Source organism: Suricata suricatta, chromosome 17 (assembly GCF_006229205.1).
Source record: "Suricata suricatta isolate VVHF042 chromosome 17, meerkat_22Aug2017_6uvM2_HiC, whole genome shotgun sequence".
In the NCBI taxonomy this organism is placed as follows: Eukaryota; Metazoa; Chordata; class Mammalia; order Carnivora; family Herpestidae; genus Suricata; species Suricata suricatta.
Window position 1 is genome coordinate 9162908 of NC_043716.1, and position 22451 is coordinate 9185358.

Consider the following 22451-nt stretch of genomic DNA (forward strand, 5'->3'; position numbering starts at 1 on the left):
CCCCACTTTTCCACCCAAACTGACTCCTGATGTCGCCCGAGTCTCTTCCAGTTCAGCTGGTGACCCCGGCCAGGGTCAAATGCTCAGTTGACATGTGTCCATTGGCCAACCTTCATTGCTTTCTTTAAAAAAAATTTTTTTTTAATTTATTTATTTTTGACAGAGAAATAGAGTGTGAGCCTGGGAGGGGCAGAGGGAGAGGGAGACCCAGAATCCGAAGCAGGCTCCAGGCTCTGAGCTGTCAGCACAGAGCCCAACGTGGGGCTCAAACCCACCAACTGCGAGATCATGACCTGAGCTGACTTCAGAAGCAAGCTTAACCCACTGAGCCGCCCAGGTGCCCTTGATCCCTCTCTCTCACTTCCTGATTCCAATTCCAGTAGGTCTGTTCCGCTGGAAGCCCGCCCTGAATCTACCTGCTTCCGCCAGCATCCCGTCTAAGCTCCCTCCCTGCTCACCTGAACTGTTCCCAGGACCTTCTCCCCAGGTTTATTTTATTATTTTAACTTATTTTAATTTTAATTTTTATGTTTTTGTTTCTCTACAATCACTTCTCTGACTTCCAAAGAGCATGTTTAAGAACATAATTAGAGCATGTTCAGAACCCTCTAATTATTTCTGACAAGGCCTAGGAGATTCTTACCTACCTACTTCTTCCAGCCAGCCATCTCACACGTTTTGCTGCTCACACTGGCCTTCCTGCTGTGTCCCCAACACATACATGTGCGTGTGCACATGCGTGCACACACACACAGCTCTGCCCTGCTCCACCCCAACACAGCACACATGTTCCTGCCACAGGACCTTCGCACATGCTGTTCCCCCAATCCATCAAGCTTTTCCGGCCATTTTCATATGGCTCCCTCTCCTATCTGTCAGGTATCTGTCTTGTCACCTACTCCAGGAGGCTTTCTGTGACCATCCTTCCTAGATGAGCATCTGCCCCAAGTGGCGCCCTAGATTTTCTCCCTTTGCTCTGCTTTTCTTCCTGGTGCTTATCAATACCAGTCATCTTGTACGTTCCTCTGTTTCTCATCTGCCTCCCCTACCAAAATGTGACTCCAAAAGGACCCGCTGAGTCTGCCTTATTCACTATTGTGTCCCCAGCACCTGGCATTCTTCCTGGCACAGAGGGGTCACGGGGAACATTTGCAGATGAATCTAGGGTTGCTCAGAAATGCAAGGCTGAAAAGCACGGAGGTAAAGAAAACAAACACTGGGGCTGTTGCTTATGTGGGGGCAGCCAGCCATCTCAGCTGATAAAATCGTGTTAGCTTCTCCTCAACCGCGTGGCACCTGCAGATGTGACTGGTTTTGATACTTTTACAAAGGAGGTTACAATGACTAACTTGGGTCATTTATTGAAAAATGAAAAGTTAAAACATCTTTAAAGACAGAAATAGAACGTGGTCAAATGGCAGGACCAGCTGCCCAGTGAACGGTCACATGGACACTGACAGGGATGTGGTGGTGGGGGCATAGGATTTAAGTTCTCACCTAACATGAAATGGAGCGTGCTGAAAACTGATAAGAGCTATGTACATTACTGTTGATAAATACGAAGGTAAATCTGAAAAACAACTTAGAGATGCCTGGAAACTAGCTAACCATGTCCAGGGGAAGCTCAAATAAATAATAAATAAATACTATGGCTTTCTAACTATGAGCTTGTATTAGGATGAAAAAAGTAAATATGGGGCGCCTGGTGTCTCCGTCAGGTAAGCGTCTGATTTTTGATTTTGGCTCAGGTCGTGATCTCACAGTTGGGAGATCAAGCCCCATGTCAGGCTCTGTGCTGGGCATGGAGACTGCTTAAGATTCTCTCCCTCTCTCTCTATTTCTCTGTGTTTCCCTCCGCTCCTCCCCCCAGCTTGTGCTCTCTCTCTCAAAAAAAAAAATACCAAACAGTAAATACACTTACTAAACATAGATGATTTCATGGTCAACATGAATACCATGATATATCCCAAATGCACCCAAAGTTTAAAATATCACAATGAAAATTCCAGAGGAAAACCTAGAGCACTCCTTTATAACCTTAGGCCAGGGAAGAACTTTCAAGCTTGACTTAAAACCCAAACACACAAAAGCAAATAACAATGGAAAATTTTACAGCCCTGCATGGCAACGACAGCACACCAGAAGCAAAGACGAATGGCCAGCTGGCGAAAGTATTTGCATCTCAAATCACAGACCTCATCTCTTTAAGGTACAAAAATGCCCCAAGGTAAGATTTTTAAACACCCAGTAAGAAAAATCGTGGCGAAGGATATATGAGAAGGCAATTCACAGGAAAAGAAACACAAACACGATTTTAAAGCACAGTCGGCCTCATTCATAATAAAATGCAAATTAAAACGAAATTCTGATATCACTTCTCATCTATCAGATGGGCAAAAATCCAAAGGTCTCATAACACGCTCTGTGGGCCAAACCATGTTAAAGAGACACCTCCTTCCTCCTTGCTGATGAGAGAAGCCCACTCAGTTCCGACACAGGCAGTTTGGTCATCTCTGACGCACAAACGCACGTATCTTTCGACCCAGCAATTACACATTTGAAACTTACGCAGATGAACTGATTTTTGAGTCCTGAACATGTGCATATTAATAATTACAGTGTTGTTGTAATTAATTGCAAAAGACCGGAGACACCCTGGGGCGCCCGGGTGGCTCAGTGGGTTAAGCATCTGACTCTTGGTTTCAGCTCAGGTCATGATCTCGAGGTTCATGGGATCAAGCCCTGGGTCTGGGGACAAGCCTGATGCTCAGCATCTGTGGGGGCCTGTGTCCCTGTGTGCCTGGGAAAGTTGGCACCTTGGCTTCTATATAGTTCATAATAGAGACCCCCTGCTTTCACCCCCAGAGTGTCCCGGTTTGGAGGATAGATCACAAGGCCACCCCTTTGGGGACTAGATAAATAATTTATGTTGCCCCAGTAAGGCAGAGTACCAGGTAGCAGATGCAAAGCCAGAATGCTCTCTATGTATCGACAGAGAAATATCTCCAGGTACGATGCTAAGGGAAAAGAAGAAGCAAGCCACAGAACCATGTACACAGCGTGCCACTTTTCGGGGTAAAAGGCGGTGGGGATGGGGGCCCCCTGGGTGGTTCAGTTAGTTAAGCGTCCGACCCGGCTCAGGTCATGATCTTGCGGTTTGTGAGTTCAAGCCCCGCCTTGGGCTCTGTGCTGACAGCTCGGAGCCTGGAGCCTGCTTCAGATTCTGTGTCTCCCTCTCTCTCCACTCCTCCCCGACTTGTTCTTTCTCTCTCTCAAAAATAAACATTAAAAAAATTTTACTTGTGAACAGGACGTAGAAGGTGCTCGGTGCCAGGTCTGATGCAGATTTGCCCAAACCCCCTGCCTCTACTTGTCTGCCTGGTGCTGGGAAACAAGTTTCCACTGTCTGTATGGAACAGGCGAGAACCCTCCGTGGCCCATGGCTGGCGAGAGCGCTGTGGGTTCCCGCTGACTCACCCTGGGAGGGGTCGGAGTCCCGCGCTGCCTTCCCATGTTGCGAGGTACTAACCACTCCAGAGAGAGAAGCTTCCAGAAACCTGTTGAAAGGGGCTCTAAGGAGACTAGTTACAGCCGTAGTACCTGATTTACGGCTCCCACATGCCTGTCTTTACGCAATTTGTGACTCACCCTATTGGCCTGGTGCTCCCGAGGCTGGGCTCCTATCCTCTGAGGGGTCAGGCACGTCCGTGGGTTCCCCAGGCCACAGGAAGTATCTCTACGAAGAGATGATGAGCCTTCCTGGCAGTCCTCAAGGATCTTGATGGGGAAAGTCCCCATTTTTATATTAAACTATCAGTGATATGTTATGAAGGGAATGTAGGATTCTAAACATTTTTTTAAGGCTTCAAATAAAAATTTTAAGCCTTCAAAATAAAAGACCTGGACAAGGTCTATGGTACACAGCTGCTGTGTTCTGAGAGGTGACATTTGTGCGCCTGCGTCTCTGGGGAGAGGTTTGAAACCCTGGCTTAAAGGATTTCAAGCCCCGACTAACTGAAAATCTCCTGGGCCTGTAAAACATCCAATCTGTCTAAACAAGTTCACCCAATCCCTTCACGAAGGAAGGGGTTTATGGTCTTTCCCTTCCCATGTGTGTTCACTAGTTGTCGACAGGGGCGCCGGGGTGGCTCAGTTGGTTGAACGTCTGACTTTGGCTCAGATTATGATCTCACAGTTCGTGGGTTCGAGCCCCACGTTGGGCTCTGTTGCTGACAGCTCGAGAGTCTGGAGCCTGCTTCGGATTCTGTGTCTCTCTCTCTCTCTCTGCCCCTCTCCCACTCACACTCTGTGTCTCTCTCTCTCTCAAAAAATAAACATAAAAAAAAGTTAAAAAAAGAACTAGCTGCCAATGGCCGCCTCCTGGGTCCCACCCCCACCCCACGAAGGCTTTTCTGTTCCACCCTCAACATTGCCCTGCCTCCCTGGTGGTGGACCTCCCAACTCTCAGTGCCTCCAGGGTGCCTGCCACTGGGCTCCCAGGTCCCCATTTCCTGCTGAAAAGTGTGGTGACAGACACAGCAACAGACCAGTGATGAACCGTGAGATCATGACCTGAGCCAAAGCCAGATGCTCAACTGACTGAGCCACCTGGGCGCCCCTGAAATTTTAATGAAAGGCAGCCCATAGAGGAGCCTAAGGAGGAGGAGAGCCAGGAGGGAGGAGGCCTGGGTCCGGGGCCCGAGCGCCTCAGGGAGGGATGGCGGGCGGCGTGGGGGATGCGGTGATGACGGAGGGGCACCGGGGCGGAGGACCACCCCTTGGCCTGAGTCACAGGGGTGCGGGAGCCCCCCTGCCCTGGAGTGGAGGGCACAGAGGCGGTGGCGGTCGCTCATTGCACATCCGCACACACAGACCTCCCTCATCCTCTCCTGGACTCGGGGACAAGCAGTCTGTCACCAAGGCTCGGGCAGAAAGAATTCCGTGCAGGAGCTCCGGGACAGACAGACCCTGGATGCCTGCCAGAGCCCACCCATATCCCCAAGTGCTGCCTTCTTTCCAATTCCTGTGGAAAAGAGCAAAGTAATCCCCAAATAAGGGCATACCCCTGTCAGCACCGGCCTCTGGGGAAGGCCATTCTGGAAATGGAGATCCTGCTAATCTGAATCGGGTGGGGGTGGACGAGGCAGCCCAGGACAGGCCCCGCCAGCCGTCACCCAGCTAGGGGACCCCTTGTCAGGAGAAAGCCATTTCACGCCTGGTCCCCGACCACACTTACAGGGCATCTTGCTTCTACCGTCTGTGGTGTTTGGTTTGGCCTGGCCAGCAGGCCCCCCTGGGGGGTGGGGTGCAGGGGCTGAGAGCCCTGGAGGGCCCCACGTAGACCTGGGATCAACATTCCTGCCCTGCTGGCACCCCTCACACACAGGCGCCTCTGCAAGTGACCCCCACGTCCTGGGTGGTTGTGAGGAAAACAGGTGCAGGTGCGGCCCGTGCCCGGTGGACTTGCTGTCACTCACACCCACCTGCTTCCAGGGGGGCTGTTCCAAGGGAGCCCTGAGGACGCACCCCTTGAGGATCTGGAGATGCCGGAAGGTATCGCTGTCCCCACCAGGAATGCCTCCTTGAGGAAAATCCGTGCAATGACTTTGGCATGTTGTCGTACCCCCTCGGTGACCCCCGATATTCTAGGCTAGCGGAGCTCCCATTCTTGTTCCCATGTGGGGTGCCCGGTCAGGGAGGGTGACCTCTTCCATGCCTAGGACCCCGAGGAGGATCACTCCACTTCCTTTGCCAGCAGCTGGTTGGGCAGGGGCATGAGATACACGAGCCTGAGAGGGTTGGAGGTGGGTTCTGGGAAAGCCTTCTGACCTGTCCTTGAATGCTGATGTTCTGGACATACATGTTGTGGTCTCTGTTCAGTGTGATATCAAAAAAATATGCGCACAAACTGCCTCTTGGCTGAGATGCATCTGCGGTCTTGATGCAGGGACTAATTTCTAAACTTCATGGGGCAAGAAAGATTTAGTTGCCTTTCAAGTAATACATCACAGCAGGTGCACTAAATGGCATCACTTTGAAGACCTGTGGACGCCCCCCCCCTCCCCCGCCATGCTCCTCCTTCCCTACGACAGGTGACAGATGGTAGAGGGCTGCAGGTGTAGGCTTTAGTGCCAGACTGCTTGGGTTCAAACTCCTGCTTTGCCTTCTCCAAGCTGAGTTGTCTCAGGCAAATTATTTAACCTTCTGTGCCTCAGTTTCCTCTTTGGCAAGATGGCCCTGTATTTACCTCATTCAGTGGTGTCCAGAGCCCTCCGAATCAGCACCTCCTTGGTGCTGGGCTCCCAGCTACGGTCTGGGATTGCGTAGGAGAGGCCTGATTCGCACCCCGCACACAGCGTCCCACTCACCTTTATGTCTGCAGGGAGACTTCTCTAGTGAGCAAGAGGCTTGGCTCAGTCTTTTTTTTTTTAATAAAAGTTTTTATGTCTTTATTTTATTTTGAGAGAGAGAGACAGAGAGTGAGTAGGGGAGGAGCAGAGAAAGAAGGAGAGACAGAATCCGAAGCAGGCTCCAGGCTCTGAGCTGTCAGCACAGAGCCTGACGCGGGGCTCAAACCCATGGACTGTGAGATCATGACCTGAGCTGAAGTCAGATGCCTAACTGACTGAGCCACCCAGGCGCCCCAAGGCCTGGCTCATTCTTAAGCGGGTACCGTAGGACACTGGGTCCCAATGACATCTGACCCCGATTAGTCAAGGACAGGCACCTGCTACCAGAGCAGCTAACTACTGGCCGGTTAGTGACCCGTAGAGGGATCTGGTATGAAAACCAGTGCCCAAAAGGCAGGATGAGGAGGCCCAATGGTATGCTAATCTGATTCATCCACTTGGCAATTAGATCTAGGAAATATAGACAGATTTCACCGGTTGGTAATGGGGAGACGCAGAAGAGGACTGAGGTGTGTAGAGAAATGGACTCCCAAGATGCTCGCACGCCAGTCCCTAGAGCCCGTGCGCTCATTCCCTGGCACTCCAGAAAGCACTGTGCAGGTGGGCACCCAGCGCTGAGAACCAAGGACGGGGAGAACAGCCTGATCACCCAGATTGGTCCTTGTGTCTGAGTGCTCTTCCCAGCTGCAGAGTACCAGAGGGGGGCACTGGGGGCAGAGGGATGGTCAGAGAGGGGCTATGTTGCTGGCTTTGAAGATGAAGGAAAGGGGCCACAAGCTAAGGCATGTGGGTGACCTTAAGAAGCAGAAAAAGGCAAGGAAATGGATTCTCCCCTAAAGCTTCCAGGAAGGAATGCACCCCATCAACCCACTGGGACTTGTGTTGGACTCTGACCTGAACTGTAAGGTAACAGATTTGTGTTGGGTGAAGCCACTAAGTGTGTGGTAGTTTGTTAGAGCAGCAATGGAGACTGATGTCATAGTGCAGTGGGGCATGTTAGGGGGCGGCACCAGAGAAAGGATGTTGACTCCAGCCTTGGAGGGTGAGGGGCACAAAATAAGTGCTCCCCCGGGCCCTGACAGACCTGAATCGGAGAGGTGCATCGTTAAGATGTCAGGATCTGAAGTCAGCATAGAAGTTGGAAGTCTCGGGGCGCTTGGCTAGCTCACCCATGTTGGGTGTAGAGATGAATAAAAATAAATAAAAAAAACTTTTAATAATAAAAAAAGGAGCTGGTAATCTTTCTTCCCCCAAAGTTACCCTTGAAAAGCTCTGTAAGAAGATCCCATCTTGGGGGCACCTGGGTGGGTCAGTCAGTTGAGCCACTGACTCTTGATAGCGGCTCAGGTCATGATCGTACGGTTTGTGAGATGGAGCCCCACTCCAGACTCTGCACGGACAGCTTGGAGCCTGCTTGGGATTCTGTCTCCTTGTCGCTCTCTGCCCCTCCCCCACTCAGTCTCTCTCAAAATCCATAAACTTAAAAAAAAAGAAGACACCCACTTGAACATCTACAAATTCTCTCTTGAATGAGCTCAACACCATCAGGTTTGCCTCTAGGGCTGGGACAAGACCAGTTGAAGCAGTTGGCTCGCTGTTAGAGGTCACAGTGTACCCCAAACAAACAAACACAGCTTAAAACACTCAAGTGGCATTCTGTTCTGAGGCACGCACACAATGAGCAACTCGCAGGAACCAGGAGAGTAGAAGCGAGCGCCACCTTTCCCATGCCTGGTACTCGCTCCGGGCACATGATCCCCGGCTGGAATGGCAGGTGGCAAGAGTTATACTTTTTTTTTTAAAGCCTTTTCTTTTTTAAATGTTTATTTTGGAGAGAGAGAGAAAGAGAGAGCAAATGGGGGAGGGGCAGAGAAAGAGGGAGACAGAGACTCTGAAGCAGGCTCCATGCTGTCAGCACAGAGCCCTCCGCCTGGCTTAAACTCACCAATTGTGAGATCATGACCTAAGCCAAGGTTGGGTGCATCACTAGTTGAGCCACCCAGCTCCCCCATAACCTTATTTCCTCCCCCACACATACGTGGTCGACTTTGTGGGAGTTAAATGTGGGTTCGAAACGCCTCTTCGGGACTGAGCGTGGCTCATCTTCCTCGGCCATAAGCATCCCCACATTGCCTACATCTGTTCCTGGCAACTGGGAGAGCCCAGTGAGGTCCCCCCGGCCCGAGGAGGTCTGAGACTCTGCCTTGGTCCTGCTCTTGACCGGTGCTCTCAGGCAAGGTACCTTCTCTGGCCTGATGTGTCTTCTAGGACAAGACTTCTCAGAAGGTGGCCGTGCCCGGTGAGGTCATGTGCAGCGATTCAGGAAAGCTGAGGCTAACCTTTCCCATGTTCCATTTTCTGTTTTGCTTCGTGTTTCTGATACAAGCGTAAGGATGTGGAGTGAGGAGCGGTAAAAATAGTAACCAGATGGACAAGTGTGGGGGGGGAATGGGCCTCTTGGGCCAATCCTTCGAGATGTCCAGGCCAGATCTTTTTATGGCTTATTTTTCACAATCTAGAAAAATTTCACTGAGGTTTTGGTAGTGTAGGTGGGTTAAGTTAGATTGCATTCATTTAAAGAGTTGGGGAGCCTAGATTCTGTTTGGAAACGTGTGTCCTCTATTCACAAGAGTGGACCTAATGCTAGCAAAGATGGAAAACTGACGATCTTCTGACCCTCAGGTTTCAAGTTTCTCCCCAGGGTCCTCCCATTTGCAGTTCTGGGATTCTTTACCACCAAGTTGGAAAATGCTAGAAATGGCCATTCGTGAGACTGGCTGCAGCATGGAAATCCAGATAGGGGCCGAGGCATCTGTCCCCTCCTGTTCAAAGAGGAATTCCAAATTGAAATGAAGAGTTCCTGGTAGCTGGATGTTTCCACCAATCAATCAAAACTGATTCATTCCGGGGCACCTGGGTGGCTCCATTGGTTATGCAGCCGACTTCAGCTCAGGTCATGATCTCGAGGTCTGTTGAGTTTGAGCCCTATGTGGGGCTCTGTCTCCCTCTCTCTCTGCCCCTCCCCTGCTTGCTCTCTTTCTCTCTCTCTCAAAAATATTAAAAAAAAATAAAAAAACAAACAAAAACTGACATAGCCTGAAACAATTACGCAGGAGGCTGGGGCATCCTGAGCAGATACAAGTGTGGCTCTGTCTTCAGGAGCTGAGTCAAGTGTGACAGGAACAGAAGCCTCTGGAGCAGAGAAGGGGGCCGACTGTGCACCAGCAGGGCCCACGGCCTGTGGTTCTGGGTCCTTTGTAGCCACAGAAAACCAGGACCGCCGACTGTGTGACAACAGAGGCCCTGTGGGCCTCTGCCTGATACCCAACTTAACGCGTATGGGCTCTGTTCGTACACAGGACATGAATGCTGGGGCACGTGCTTTATTCATGGAAGGGTCCAGGCTCCCCAAACTTCAGGAAGGATCGATTTGCAAGTGCTGAGATGCTGGCCATCCGTCTGATGCCTGTGTGTGTGTGTGTGTGTGTCCATGTGTATGCGTGTGTATGCGTGTGTACAGACTGACTGGCTGCAGTCAGTGGCTCCACATGATCGCCTGGCATCTCTTCCCGTCGCTTGACAGCCCACACGGGAGGATGAGCCATGGCTGCCACCCCAGCTCGGTGCTGGTAAGCCGTCCTCAGAGACGGTGCTGTTCTGACAAGATGGGGGAGTCCCTCAGGACACCAAGGCCAGTGGCGGTGAAACTTTCCTGGGAGGGGAGGGAGAAGTGAAGATTCTCGAGGGCGGCAGCCTCCCTTTTCCTCTCCTCTGGGTGGGGCTGGTCACCCAAGACACCAGGGAATGGTGGCCTCCAATGAGGCCCGAAGAGCCACGTGTCACCTGATGCCTCGGCGCGCACGGTGCACCGGTCTGCTGGAGTTCATATGGGCTCTGCCTGCTCCACCTTGGTGTAGTTGCCCCCTGTGGTCTCCGGGACCCGTGTGCTGAGTAGGGGTGGTGAATAGGGCTACGCGGCCCTGGGGGGGTGACTTTCACAGGACACTGTGGTCGTTGCTCTCTTGCTGCAAATGGAAGGGGGTAAAGAACCGTCAGGACCCCTGTCCTTTCTGGTAACTTCCAGTAACGCCAGCGAGAGCAGCTCAGTTGCAGGGGGAGGGGCGCGGCCACGGCCCAACACGGAATAGGAACACGAAGCTACTAGTCTGAATGCAGCTTTGGCATTCCGACAAAATGCCAACCACCAGCGTCCCCGGGAAAGATTCACCATTGGACAGAAACAAAATATATTTATTAGAAATATTACACAGTCGTACATCATACACTTCCATGTTAATAGTTAAATATACCTATGTTGGCACATCACGTCCCGACAGTGCTGGGTGTGCTCTTTCTAGAAACGAGGCCGCAGATGTACCGCTGTATTCAACTAATGTAGTTAAAATTAGTGATCAGCTGGTGATGCCATGGACTTTAGCTGCAGCCTCGCCTGGGTCAGAGAAGTAACACACCCAGTGCGATCGGGCAAAGGAGAGATTTAAAAATACTTTTTTAAAAAGCTAGCTATGTCCTGTTCTTTACTGCATGTCACCGGTGGTTTACCTCAAAGTGGCACTCGTGCTTTGGGCCAGGAGGAGCTTCGGCTGGATTTGGCGAATGGGTTTGTGTACAAGGGCCAAGTCCTCTCCTTCCACGGGCTTCCACAGGCCGAAGTGCCTGTCCTCCTCCGAGAGATTCAGAGAAACAGGCCGGTTTCCATGGGGAAGGGAAGACCGCAGATGAATGAATGACTTGTCACTGCCAGATGGCTCATTGCTTTGGGAAACTCGCAACCAAAGCGACGACACAGCAGCAGAATGAAGAACGAAAACCCAAGGCTAATTTCTGAAGAGAGAAGGAATAGGATGGGAAGGGAAGTAGATGTTTGCCCGCTTCCTCAGAATGCTCACCCCGCGGGGCAGGGGACTGGGCACCACCATGAGGCAACCAGAGTTCACGTCCATGAAAGCTCTCACAGTGAACAAAGCCGCAGACTTGGCTTTAGGTCTTTAAAGAATTCCCTCGCTCTTCTGGGGCTTGCATTCCGCTGCTGTCTTTTATGTAATAATAATATACTTAATAAAGGAGGAGGAGGATCTGCAGGAGAGCCAAATAATTGTAAATGACTACAGGCTGAAGGCAGACGGGAAGACGCAAGGCTCTGCAGCATTTGAAAGCCTCAGGGCAGGACGCCAGAAACGGCAGGGCTTGCTGACCCGACCTTGTTTTCTCAGCCGATCAGTTTCCCACATTCACCAATTCTCCAATTAAACACGGAATCGCCATCCTGTGGCCCGCCGCTGGGGCCGGGGCAGCTCCCCAGGTCCGAGGCTCTGCGCATGCTGGAGGGCCCGGTCCCTCTCCAAGGTTCCTGCACAGCCAGATCTGCCCCAACAACCACCATGGTGCCCCTTCTGGAAGCATGCCCACTGGCAAAGACAGTGGTGGTCAAGGAGCTCCTCTGAGTCATGAAAATAAATGGCACTTCACCTTTCTTTCATATGACATTTCTTTCCTTCTTTTTCAGCTAAAGGGAGCAGGTTACAGTGTAGGGGGAGAAGAAGCGGTAACATCGCCACTGCATAGACACGGCTTTGCCCAGAGCTGAACCATCCGACTCACTTACTGTCATCACTAAAAAAACAGGGCACTAGGAATGCTAAACACCCCCTCCAGGACTCCCTAGACCTCACTGGCCTCTCCCACACAAAACCCCCAGGTAATCCCGGATTAAACACAACAACCGAGAGCTCAAGTTGACACCTGGGACACTAACCTTTCCCCGCTGCAAGGAAGAGGCTCGGAGACCATGAAAACGCGTTATGTCAACAAAAGACAGATGCGTGGAGCGACACCGGGGATCACTTCCATTTGGATGTGCTCATCGGGAAGGACTAAATTTGCCCAGACTGTGCCTCTGGCTTCCGTCTGAAAACAAAGGAGCCACTCACGGGGTCATCTTCCCCACCTGCTCTAGAGCGGACCGCGCACTGCCCCGCCCCAGGAGCAGGAGGAAAGGCCTTCTCTCCTCTCCATGGTTGTCAGGGGAACTTTGGAAACATGTAGAAGGCATCCCTGGTTCGACGGATGGGGCAGGCCATGAGGGTGCATCTTGAACAAGTTCCCTGGAGATCCAGATCTAGAGGCGCAGAGAACGGTAAGCGGCAGGTGTGGCAGCCTGAGGACAAGGGACCGGTCCTCAGCAGAGATTACTGTAGAATGACACAGTGCCGTAACTCCCAGCGATTCACACAGGGACTGTCCTTTGTTGGGGGGGGGGGACTCGCACCAGCAGGTGGTGGGCACTGAGGTCACCTGACTACAAGCGTGGGCCACGCCTTCACTCGCTACGGAATGCACATTTACGCGCCCCGCGGAACACCAAGGAGCTGCCGGTGGGTCCTCAGCTGCTCCTGCCTGCCCCCATCTGGGGAGAGCTCTCTGCAGCCACTAGGGGTGACAGCTGGATAGCAGATGGTTCACTTCTGAATGGAGTCACCTCTGCCCATGGCTCAGTGCTCGCTTATGCCATGCAGGGGTGAAGGGCCCCAGGAGATACTGAAGGCGGAGTCTACAGCTGAAATACTGCCTGCTGTCCCCCCGGTACCCCAAGAAATACACCCCTCTTCAGCCTGTTGGTGCAAACACACGAAGACCTGGGTGGGTGCAGGCCGCTTCACATGCAGGGGGCTTCCTGTAAGGCTGGCCTAAGGGGCAGATGTGTGCGGGCGTGAACTCTCAGGGCAAATACAGCAGGTGGGCAGGGGCCGAGGGTCCCTTCCAGCACGCGGGGCAGTGGCTGGGCCTGGGGCTTCGCAGTGTGACCGTGTCCCCGCACACGGACGCACATTTCTCTCCATGGGCCACCCCCACAGGTCCACTGCAGCAAAGCACCCAGGGGTTGCTGTGTATGCTTGCACAGCCTTTCTTCCACCCGAAGACTCTAGTAAGTGACAGCGAGATCTAGAATGCGCCATCCAGTTCTAGGTGTTACAACTGCTACCTAGAACGGAAGCGTTAGGTCTCCCAGAAGGCAGGGCAGCTCGAGAGCAAGTGTTTGCCTTTCTGTGTTTTGCTGGGTGTTCGTTTTTTGGAGGGGTGGGTGGTAGCAAGGGCAAAGGGAAGGAGTTTTAGTGAAAAGATGACCGATTTGGAAGTGCTGTCTGTGTGTCTCGAGGCCTCACGGCCCACGGGTGAGGTCGCAGCTGCAGCATGTGACTGGAGATATCGTCCTGGGTTCTCGCGGAGTAAGCCTGGGCATGGACCCTTAACTCTGGAAGGAGGGAGGACCGTGGGAGAGCAACGCTTTCCAACTTACACGCCAAATGCGTCTGGATTAAAAGCAGGTGTGCACTGGAACCCAGCTCCATTTCTTATTTGTGTGCGGGCCCCCCTGGACTGAGCAGGCGGGAGGTGGGCGGAGTGGGGCCTGTGCAAAGTGACCGGGCGGCTGCTCTGGGGCCCTCCCAGCTTTACGTCTCAAAGTACTTGTAGATCTGGGCGACGTACTGCATCACGCTCTGCCAGTCGGGCCGGTCCGTGTACAGCATCTCACTGAGCTCCTGGGGGAGAAAGGAGAAGGTCATGGGGGGACACCACAGACCACCTTCCCACAGATGGGTCCAGACCCAGGTCTGGGCTGGTGCTGCCTAGAAACCCCCCAACTTGCATGGACAGAAGGTGTAGGCAAGTTATTCATAACCAGGAGATGCTGTCCCTTAAAAAAAACAAACATTAGACAGGACTTCCTGCCCCTTTTCATCTTAATAACATGAGAGCTTTGTAGGGGAGCCTGGGTGGCTCAGTTGGTTAAGCATCTGACTCTTGGCTCAGGTCATGATCTCATCGTTTTGTGAGTTGGAACCCCATGCGATACTGACAGTGCAGAGCCTGCTTGGGACTTTCTCTCTCTCCCTCTCCCTCTCTCAAAATAAATAAATTTTAAAAATTAAAAAAAAAAGGCTTTGCAAAGAGGAAGTCACCCATAATACCATTATCATAAAATGATTTCCACTTTCCCAAGTCATATTTGCATGTACACCTATGTTCTCCCACACTTCCATCGGGTGGACATACTATTGTGTGGTCTGTGCTTTTTTATTTAACGCCTTCCACGCGCAATCTACAGGCTGCTGTGCCGCGAGGCTGGCTGTGACGGAGGGGGCGCGCACAGTCCCCGGAACTGCTGCCCCACAGCCCGCTCGGCATCTAACGCTCGATGTGGAGCGCGTTCACCTCTTCACATTACAGACTTTGCAGCAAGCATCTCTGTGGGCGGGACTGTTGAACTTATGGCTTGAGATGAGTTCCCATGGATGGGATGACCACAAAAGCCTTGAACCAACTGAGAACGCGCCCTGTGTCTTATCAGAATCAGGTAGTCAGACCATTTAATGTTTTGGCGTTATTGTTGTTTGTCCCTTCGCGTAGTGGGCAGTCAGCGAGCAGAGGAGGCCACAAAGTGATGGGCAGGAGGGCTGAGTCAAATGTTTCTGAGATACATGCCACTCAAGGTATTAAAATATTCATTCTGGGACAGAATTTGGATTCTCTTGTGGTCACGAGAGGACAGTAGGCAAGGAGGCTGACGGAAAGTCCAGAGTAGTGATGCTGTGGAAAATCAAGGTTGAACACACATCTGTTCTTGGGCAGTGACAGAAGTGAGGCGTGCCACCAGCCATTTATTTCCTGTTTCCACAACATCTAAATATCTTTGATCAATTCTACTTCCTGGTTATGATACGAAGCCTCTCTCTGGTCATGGGAAAGGAGGGAAAAGGCAGCAAGTGGAACATTCCAGACTGATCTACTGAGAAAAAAAGACAAACATTTTCACAGACTACAAGGATTAAAAGGCTCCTTCTACATAAAATACTGTGGGCGTGTCTGTGCTCACAGACTGGTGCACGAAGAGCTAAGCTTCTCACAACGGCAGGGTTGTTAGTACAGCAATAGTGAAGATAAGCGATTAAGGATTGAGTGTGACTTGGAGCGCCTGGGTGGCTCAGTCCGTTAAGCGTCCGACTCTTGGTTTTGGCTCAGGTCATGGTCTCACGGTGTGAGATCAAGCCGTGTCGTGTTCCACGCTGACAGCGCAGGACCTGCTTGGGATTCTCTCTCTCCCTCTCTACTTCTCCCCCACTCGTGTTCCCTCTCTTTCAAAATAAATAAACTCTATAAGAAATTAAAATAAAAAAGAATTGAGTGTGACATTTAGGAGGTAGGGGTGGAGTTCTGAAAAGGGAAGTCACACCTACAAACCAAGAGAGATGGCAAACCTCCCTCCCTGTGACAGCGGGGATATGTCTTCGGTCTCAGAGAGGGCACGGGAGTCACACCAACACGCACAGCTTTACTCAGACTATCTCACATGCCTGAACCTAACAATAATAACATTAAAAAGATTTTGGTACATTGTCAATATTGCATCTGAACATGTCTGGAGCAATAATTTAGCACATTTTGAGAGAAGGGAGAGTGTGCTGCCTGAACAGCAATCTGACGAGGCCTGAAATGTATTTGAATCAATAGTTGAAAATCTTTCAAAATAGAAAACACCAGGCTCAGATGGTCTCACTGGCTAATTATGCCAAATACTTAGAAGAAAGAAGAAGAAATAATGCCAATTCTACACATTCTCTTCCAGGAAATAGAAGAGGAAGGAACACTTTCTCATTCATTCTGTGAAGCCAGCATTGCCCTAATACCAAACTAGACAAAGACTTTAACAAGAAAGCTATCAATTTTTCACATGAACACAGACACAAATATCCTGAACAAACATTAGCAAACTGAATCATGATCAAGTGGGGTTCATATCAGGAATGCAAGGAAGGTTCAACACCCATAAATCAACGTTGTTATTATTGCCAGAGTTAATAAGAAAAATCATATGATCACATCAGCAGATTCAGAAAAAGCATTTCCACATAAACCTTGGAGATATTTGTGGGTTTGGGTCAAGACCACCACAATAAAGCAAACATAGCATAAACAAGTCAATGACTTTTGAGTTTCCAGGGCAGATATGTTATATTTATACTACTGTAGTCAATTGTGTGTGCAATAGTATATGTCTAAAGAGAAAAACACTGTATGCTTGACCCTTGCACAAGTTTGAACTCTGTGAATCCACTTATTTGTGGATTTTGGGAGATAAATATAGCACAGTACTTTAAGTGCATTTTCTCTTCCTTATGGTTTTCCTAATAACATTTTTTCTTCTACCCTACTTTAAGAATACAGTATGTAATACATAAAACATGCAAAATATTTGTTGTTTTATTTTCAAAATATGTGTTACTTGACTTTATCAGTAAGGCTTCTGGTCAACGGTTGGATGTTGGTAACATTTCAAAAGTTATACAGAGATTTTTGACACATAGGGGGTTGGTGTCCCTAACCTCTGTGCTGTTCAAGGGTCAACTGTACAGACCCTAATTAAACAATGTTTTATTGCTTAAAAAATGTTAACCATCACCTACATTTTCAGCAAGGTATAAATCACTGATCACAGACGACCATCTGAAATATAATAATAATGAAAAAGCTTGAAATATTTTGAGAATTACCAAAATGTGACACAGAGACAGGAAGTGAGCAAATGCTATTGGAAAACTGGTGCCAACAGACTTGCTTGATGGAGGGCTGCCACAGACCTCCAATTTGTAAAAAAAAAAAAAATGCAGTATCTGTGAAGCTCAATAAAGCGGAAAAATGTGGTATGCCTGTACACAAAGTTCAACAACTCTTCACGATAAAAACTCCCCCCAAAACTAGAAAAGCAGAAGGGTATTTCTTGTACCTAAGAAAAGATACACAGAAAAACCAAAAGCTGACATCATACTAAACGGTGAGAAACTGAACACTTTCCCACTAAGATCAGGAGAAGAGAACAAGGCAAGGATGCCTTCTCTCACCTTGCCCATGTGACACTGTACCAGAAATTCTAGCTAATGCAGGAAGGCAAGAAAAAGAAACAAAAGGCATACAGGTTGGAAAGGCAGGACTAAACCTGTCTTTATTTGCAGAGGACATGATGGTCTATGCAGGAAATTCCAAAGAGTCTACCAAAAACCCACTGGAACAAATATGCAGGGTTAGCAAGATTTTAGTTGATAGCTTTCCGATGAAACATCAGCAATGGGCAACTAAACAGGAAACAAAACCAAGCCATTTACGTGGCACTAAGTTTTTAGAAAGGATTTATGTGCAGAAAACTACAAAATGTTAATGAAAGAAATCAAGAAGCTCTAAATAAATGGAGGGTATTCTATGTTCATGGATCAGAAGACTATCTATAGATACAACATAATCCCAATCACAATTCTGGCAAGCTCTTTTTGGGGGGTAGATATTGACAAACTGATTCTAAAATCTACAAAGCAAAGGAACTAGGACAACCAAAGGAATTCTAAAAAGAAGAATAAAGTTGGAAGACTTGACTTCACAATTTATAAAGCTGTATTAAAAAAACTTTTTTGTATGTAAGCCAGTTTGACAATAAATAAAAATTTTTTCAATGTTTATTTTTGAGAGAGAAAGAGAAACAAGAGTTGCAAATGGGAGAAGTGCAGAGAGAGAGGCAGACACAGAATCTGAGGCAGGATCCAGGCTCTGAGCTGTCAGCACAGAGCCAGACGCGGGGCTTGAACTCATGAATCGTGAGATCATAATCTGAGCAGAAGTCAGAAGCTTAATTGACCGAGCCACCCAGGCACCCCTATAAACCTGTATTAATCAGGACAGTGTGGTACTGGCCAAGTGACAAAACACTTAGATCATGTTATATGTATTTTACCACAACAAAAATAATTGAAAAGATAGGGCTTCTTGCCCTTGGGAGGTCATGGTCTTGGGGGGATGGAAAGAAGTCCTATAAGCAGATACATTACAACATAACCCAGCATGTGCTGCACAGCACTACGGGTAAATGGTGGTCTAAGAGCCCAAAAGGTGGGCACGGCTGTCCTGAGTGGAGGGTCAGAGAGCAGGTTAAGACGTGGGCTCTGGAGGCGGCCTGCCTGCTCTGCCGCTTGCCTTTGCTATTCAGGAACATGTGATCTTTTATGGAACAGCACCTGCCTCAGTGTCCCTCCTGTAAGGAGCACATCTGTCTTCAGAGGACTTCTGAGAGGGTTCAAAGAGTCAATACATGGAAAATGCCTGGCACATGATAAACGTGAAAAAATAATTTTTCCTGCTATTAAATGAACCCTGAGTATCCTTTATAAAGTTTCTACTGCAGAGCAGGCTCAGTTACGCCCACAGACTCGTTCCGATACCCTCATCCGTTCCTGAGTTGTAACGGCCTCCCTCCTAGCCTCTGCTGTCGGGTGGCCTACTCAGTGAGCAACGCCCTCACAGACTGTGTGGCTCAGCCTGAGTCCCCTCGCCAGGCTACAAGCACACCAGCCCTGGAGGACACACATTCTGGCTGTCTTTCCCATAATCCTCTCTTGTCTATCCCTTCGGTGAGGACTGGCTCACCCTTGTGAGGCGGTGGGCTCCTCTTCTTACACTGTGGCTGAAAAAGAACGCATTTCCCCCCCGACTAATCTTACAATAGACCTTTATCAAAGGCCTGGGGCTATTCCTGCTGTGGATTCTGACTGCCTATATTTTAGAAGTGTCACGCGTCAGTAAGCATTATTTTTCAATCCACATCAAGATACCAAAGAGCAAATTTAATAACGTAGGAAGTTTCTGTTGTGGTGATGGCACAAACTAGTTAAATTGCTCGCAAGCATCTCCAAATGCTTCTGATATTAATTATTCTGCTCGTATCTCCTCGCAGACATCTGTAAAAATGCAGCTGTTGGCTCTGACGATTAGTTTGACAAGATGATCTCATTCACTTCCTAGCTTTCACTAACTTCTGTAGTGTGTCAGATAAGAAAATAGGGAAAAAAGGTTAAATTAAAAAAGAAGCAAATATTAACAGGAGCACTACAGAGAAAAACATTCTGTGTATGGTATCTTCTAACAAGTTCACATATTTTCTTTGATCGCTCACATTAATTATCGGTTGTTACTCGTTAGCTGTTTAGTGTTTCAGAAGATAAATCAGATTCCTGTTACTCCATCTCGGACAGACATGTACGTCCCCTCCTTTCTAAGTTCTCCAGCCTTTTATTTATATAATAGGGACATCTGTTTCTTGCAGAAAGTTCTGTCCAACTTGGGGCCTCCTGGGATTTTTGTGTGTTGACTACATTTTTTAAACAATGAATTCAATTTCTTTAATGGTTAAAGTTCTATTTCCTTTTGAGGAAGTTCTGGAGAAATATTTACATTGAGTATTTGGAGAAATATATATTTCTTTAGAAAATTGTCCGTTTTGATTTAAACACATTAGCATAGCCTTGTTCGTAGTACTGAAATTTCTGTGGTTGCTGTATTTCACGGTTTCCACTTCTGACGCCCTCCTACTCTGATGGTTACAGAGCTGTGGCTCACTGCTATTTCCACTTGGATTCTCCCCATCACTGATGAGACTGCACCTCTTTAAATGTTTATTAGCCATGCATGAGTTGCCCTTTCTAGCCTTTGATGATTTTCTAAGGTGTCTTTTTATATTGGTTAGTAGAAATTATTTATAGATTACCTGTCCTCACTTTATTTTTTATGCAGTTCCTTCCATTATGATGTGTCTAGATAGGCATTTTGTATTATTCATCTTGTTAGAGATTCATTAAGACTCTGTGGTCTTTCATCATTCTGGAAAATTTTCAGGCACCATTTCTTGAAATATTTTCTCTCCCACTCTTTTTTTCCTCTTCTGGAATTCCCACTGGCCATGGGACTTGGAAATGGTCTGATTTTATCTTCCATTCCCTTAAGGTCAGTGACAGATACTTAATAGTCATTCCCAACCTCTCCCTCCCTTGTAGGTTTCCAGGAAAAGAGAATGGAGAACATACACTGTTTACTTTCTCAAACCCCCTTACAACCAGGGCGGCCACGTAACAGAGTACTGCCAGTGGGCTGGGGGGCTCGGGGAAGCCTTTTGATTTCCCTGTCAAAGGGGGAAGATATGAGGCACCTGCTCTAATCCATCCCATTCCCCTTCCTGCCCTACAGGTGGGAGTGATGTCTGGAGCCTGGCAGCCATGTTCAGCCACAGAAAACTTGGGGACAATGAGGCAACAGATTAAAGATGGTAGAGTGTAGACAAAACACACTCTGGGGTTCTTGACTGTAACCCTGAGTAGTGAACCAATCCTGAAACTCTTCTGGACTTCTCATTAAAAAATAAATTTAACATCTTTATGGTATAAACCCAACTAGTCCAGTAGTTCTCTCTTCTGCTGTATCTAATCAGTTTTTCAACCTGACTGGATTTTTTTTAATTCCTAATTTTCACTTCTACAAGTTTCACTTGAATCTTCCCAAATCGTTTGTTTATAGTACAATGCTTCTTCCTTATGATTTTTTAAAAAAATTTATTTGAGAGAGAAAACAAGTAGGAGAGGAGCAGAGAGAGAGGGAGAGAGAGAATCCTAACCAGGTTTGCATTCTTAGTGCAGAGCCCTCTGTGGGACTCAGTCTCAGGGACCTGAGATCATGACCTGAGCTGAAATGAAGAGTTGGATGGACTGAGCCACTCACGTGTCCTCTTGCTATTTTTATTCTCTTCTATATCTTTATTTTTAAGTTTATTTATTTGTTTTGAGACTGAGAGAGAGAGGAGAGAGAGACCATTCTGGGGAGGGGCACTGAGAGAGAGAGAGAGAGAGAGAGAGAGAGAGAGAGAGAGAGAGAGAGAGAGAGAGAGAGAGAGAGAGAGAATCCCAAGCGTCTCTGCACTGTCAGCTTGGAGCCTGATGCTGGGCTCAGATTCATGAACTGTGAGATCATGACTTGAGCTGGACATCTAACCGACTGAGACTGAGCCACCCAGGCATCCCTCTTTCATCTCTTTAATATGCATAAACACAATCTTCTGCAGTCTCCTTCTTATTGTCTTATTATCCCAAGCTCTGGTAGACAATCCTTTTGTTGGCTGTGTCTACTGACCAGCTCAACTAGTTTGTTTTCTTGAGTGCTTTGTAATTTCGGATTGTGAGCACATTCCCAGTGGCCATTACACTACTAGCTAGGCCAGGAGCCTCCTGCCTCACGCAGTATGAGTGAGGGGGTCCTTGTAGTACAGATATTATAGATTTGGACTCCAAACCTCATCTGGCCCAGTTTTGTTTTCTTACAGAATTTCCTTTTTCTGGCTACCAAAAAAAAAAAAAAAAAATTCTCAGGTGGAGACCAAGCTTCCTTATAGTCTCCCTAGACTGGCAGAGTTTTTTATTTTCCCCTCCACTGAGAAGATCATCACTTTGTGAGCCTCGATTTTGTACAGGGTCTCAGTACTGATGTCCTGTTTATGGGAGCTCAGAGCCTGGTTTCTTGTTCCTGTGTCGGCATTTCAGTAACATCGATATCCATTACGTACGTGTTTCCTGTGAGCCCTCTACCAACACTCCCAGGCCTGCTCCTGCGTGTTGTCACAGTCTTGCTCACGCCTCATGGTTCTGGTTTTCACTTCTCTTTGAATTTATGACATCTGGTGATTTCTTTTTTTAGGCCTCAACTACATCTTGATATTTTTAAGGTTACATTTTATCAGATTTTATCTGAGTTCAAGAGGGCTTTAATGCTAATTCAGTACACTGTGCTTCCAGAAATGACATTTATCCACAATGAAATCTTTGAAAACACTCTAAATCATATGTGGTCAGACCAACTGGATATTTTCATGTCAGGGATCATGAGTAACAAATCTTCAGCAGATGGATTTTAATGTCTTGAAAAAGATGGTGTAATTCTTTCTCCTACAGGTAGAATAAAATATTGCCCGGATACAAAATCAGGATACTTACCAGGCTGGGTTTGATGCCGACACTTTCAGCAGCTTCAAATGCCAATAAGAGATTCCTTTTCTAGGTTAAAAAGACAGAGATTGGAATTATCAACTCAAAATAGCTAGCTTTTTAAAAATAAAAATAAATAGTTTTGTTAGGAAAGAACATGAAATGACGCTCCAAT

At 48.3% G+C, this 22451-nt stretch overlaps 1 protein-coding gene across 6 annotated transcripts in view; it reads right to left on the reverse strand.

Annotated features, from left to right (window-relative positions):
• Positions 1-10640: 10640 nt before the first annotated feature.
• Positions 10641-22451, reverse strand: part of SPECC1 (sperm antigen with calponin homology and coiled-coil domains 1) — a 273383-nt gene continuing 261572 nt past the window's right edge. For all 6 annotated transcript variants that reach the window (XM_029926752.1, XM_029926753.1, XM_029926754.1 and 3 more), the window contains 2 exons: positions 22286-22345; positions 10641-13972 (listed from right to left, as the gene is read on the reverse strand). In XM_029926752.1, coding sequence (XP_029782612.1) covers positions 13883-13972; positions 22286-22345 — 150 coding nt within the window. In that variant the 3' untranslated portion in view covers positions 10641-13882. The remainder of the gene's footprint in view (positions 13973-22285; positions 22346-22451) is intronic.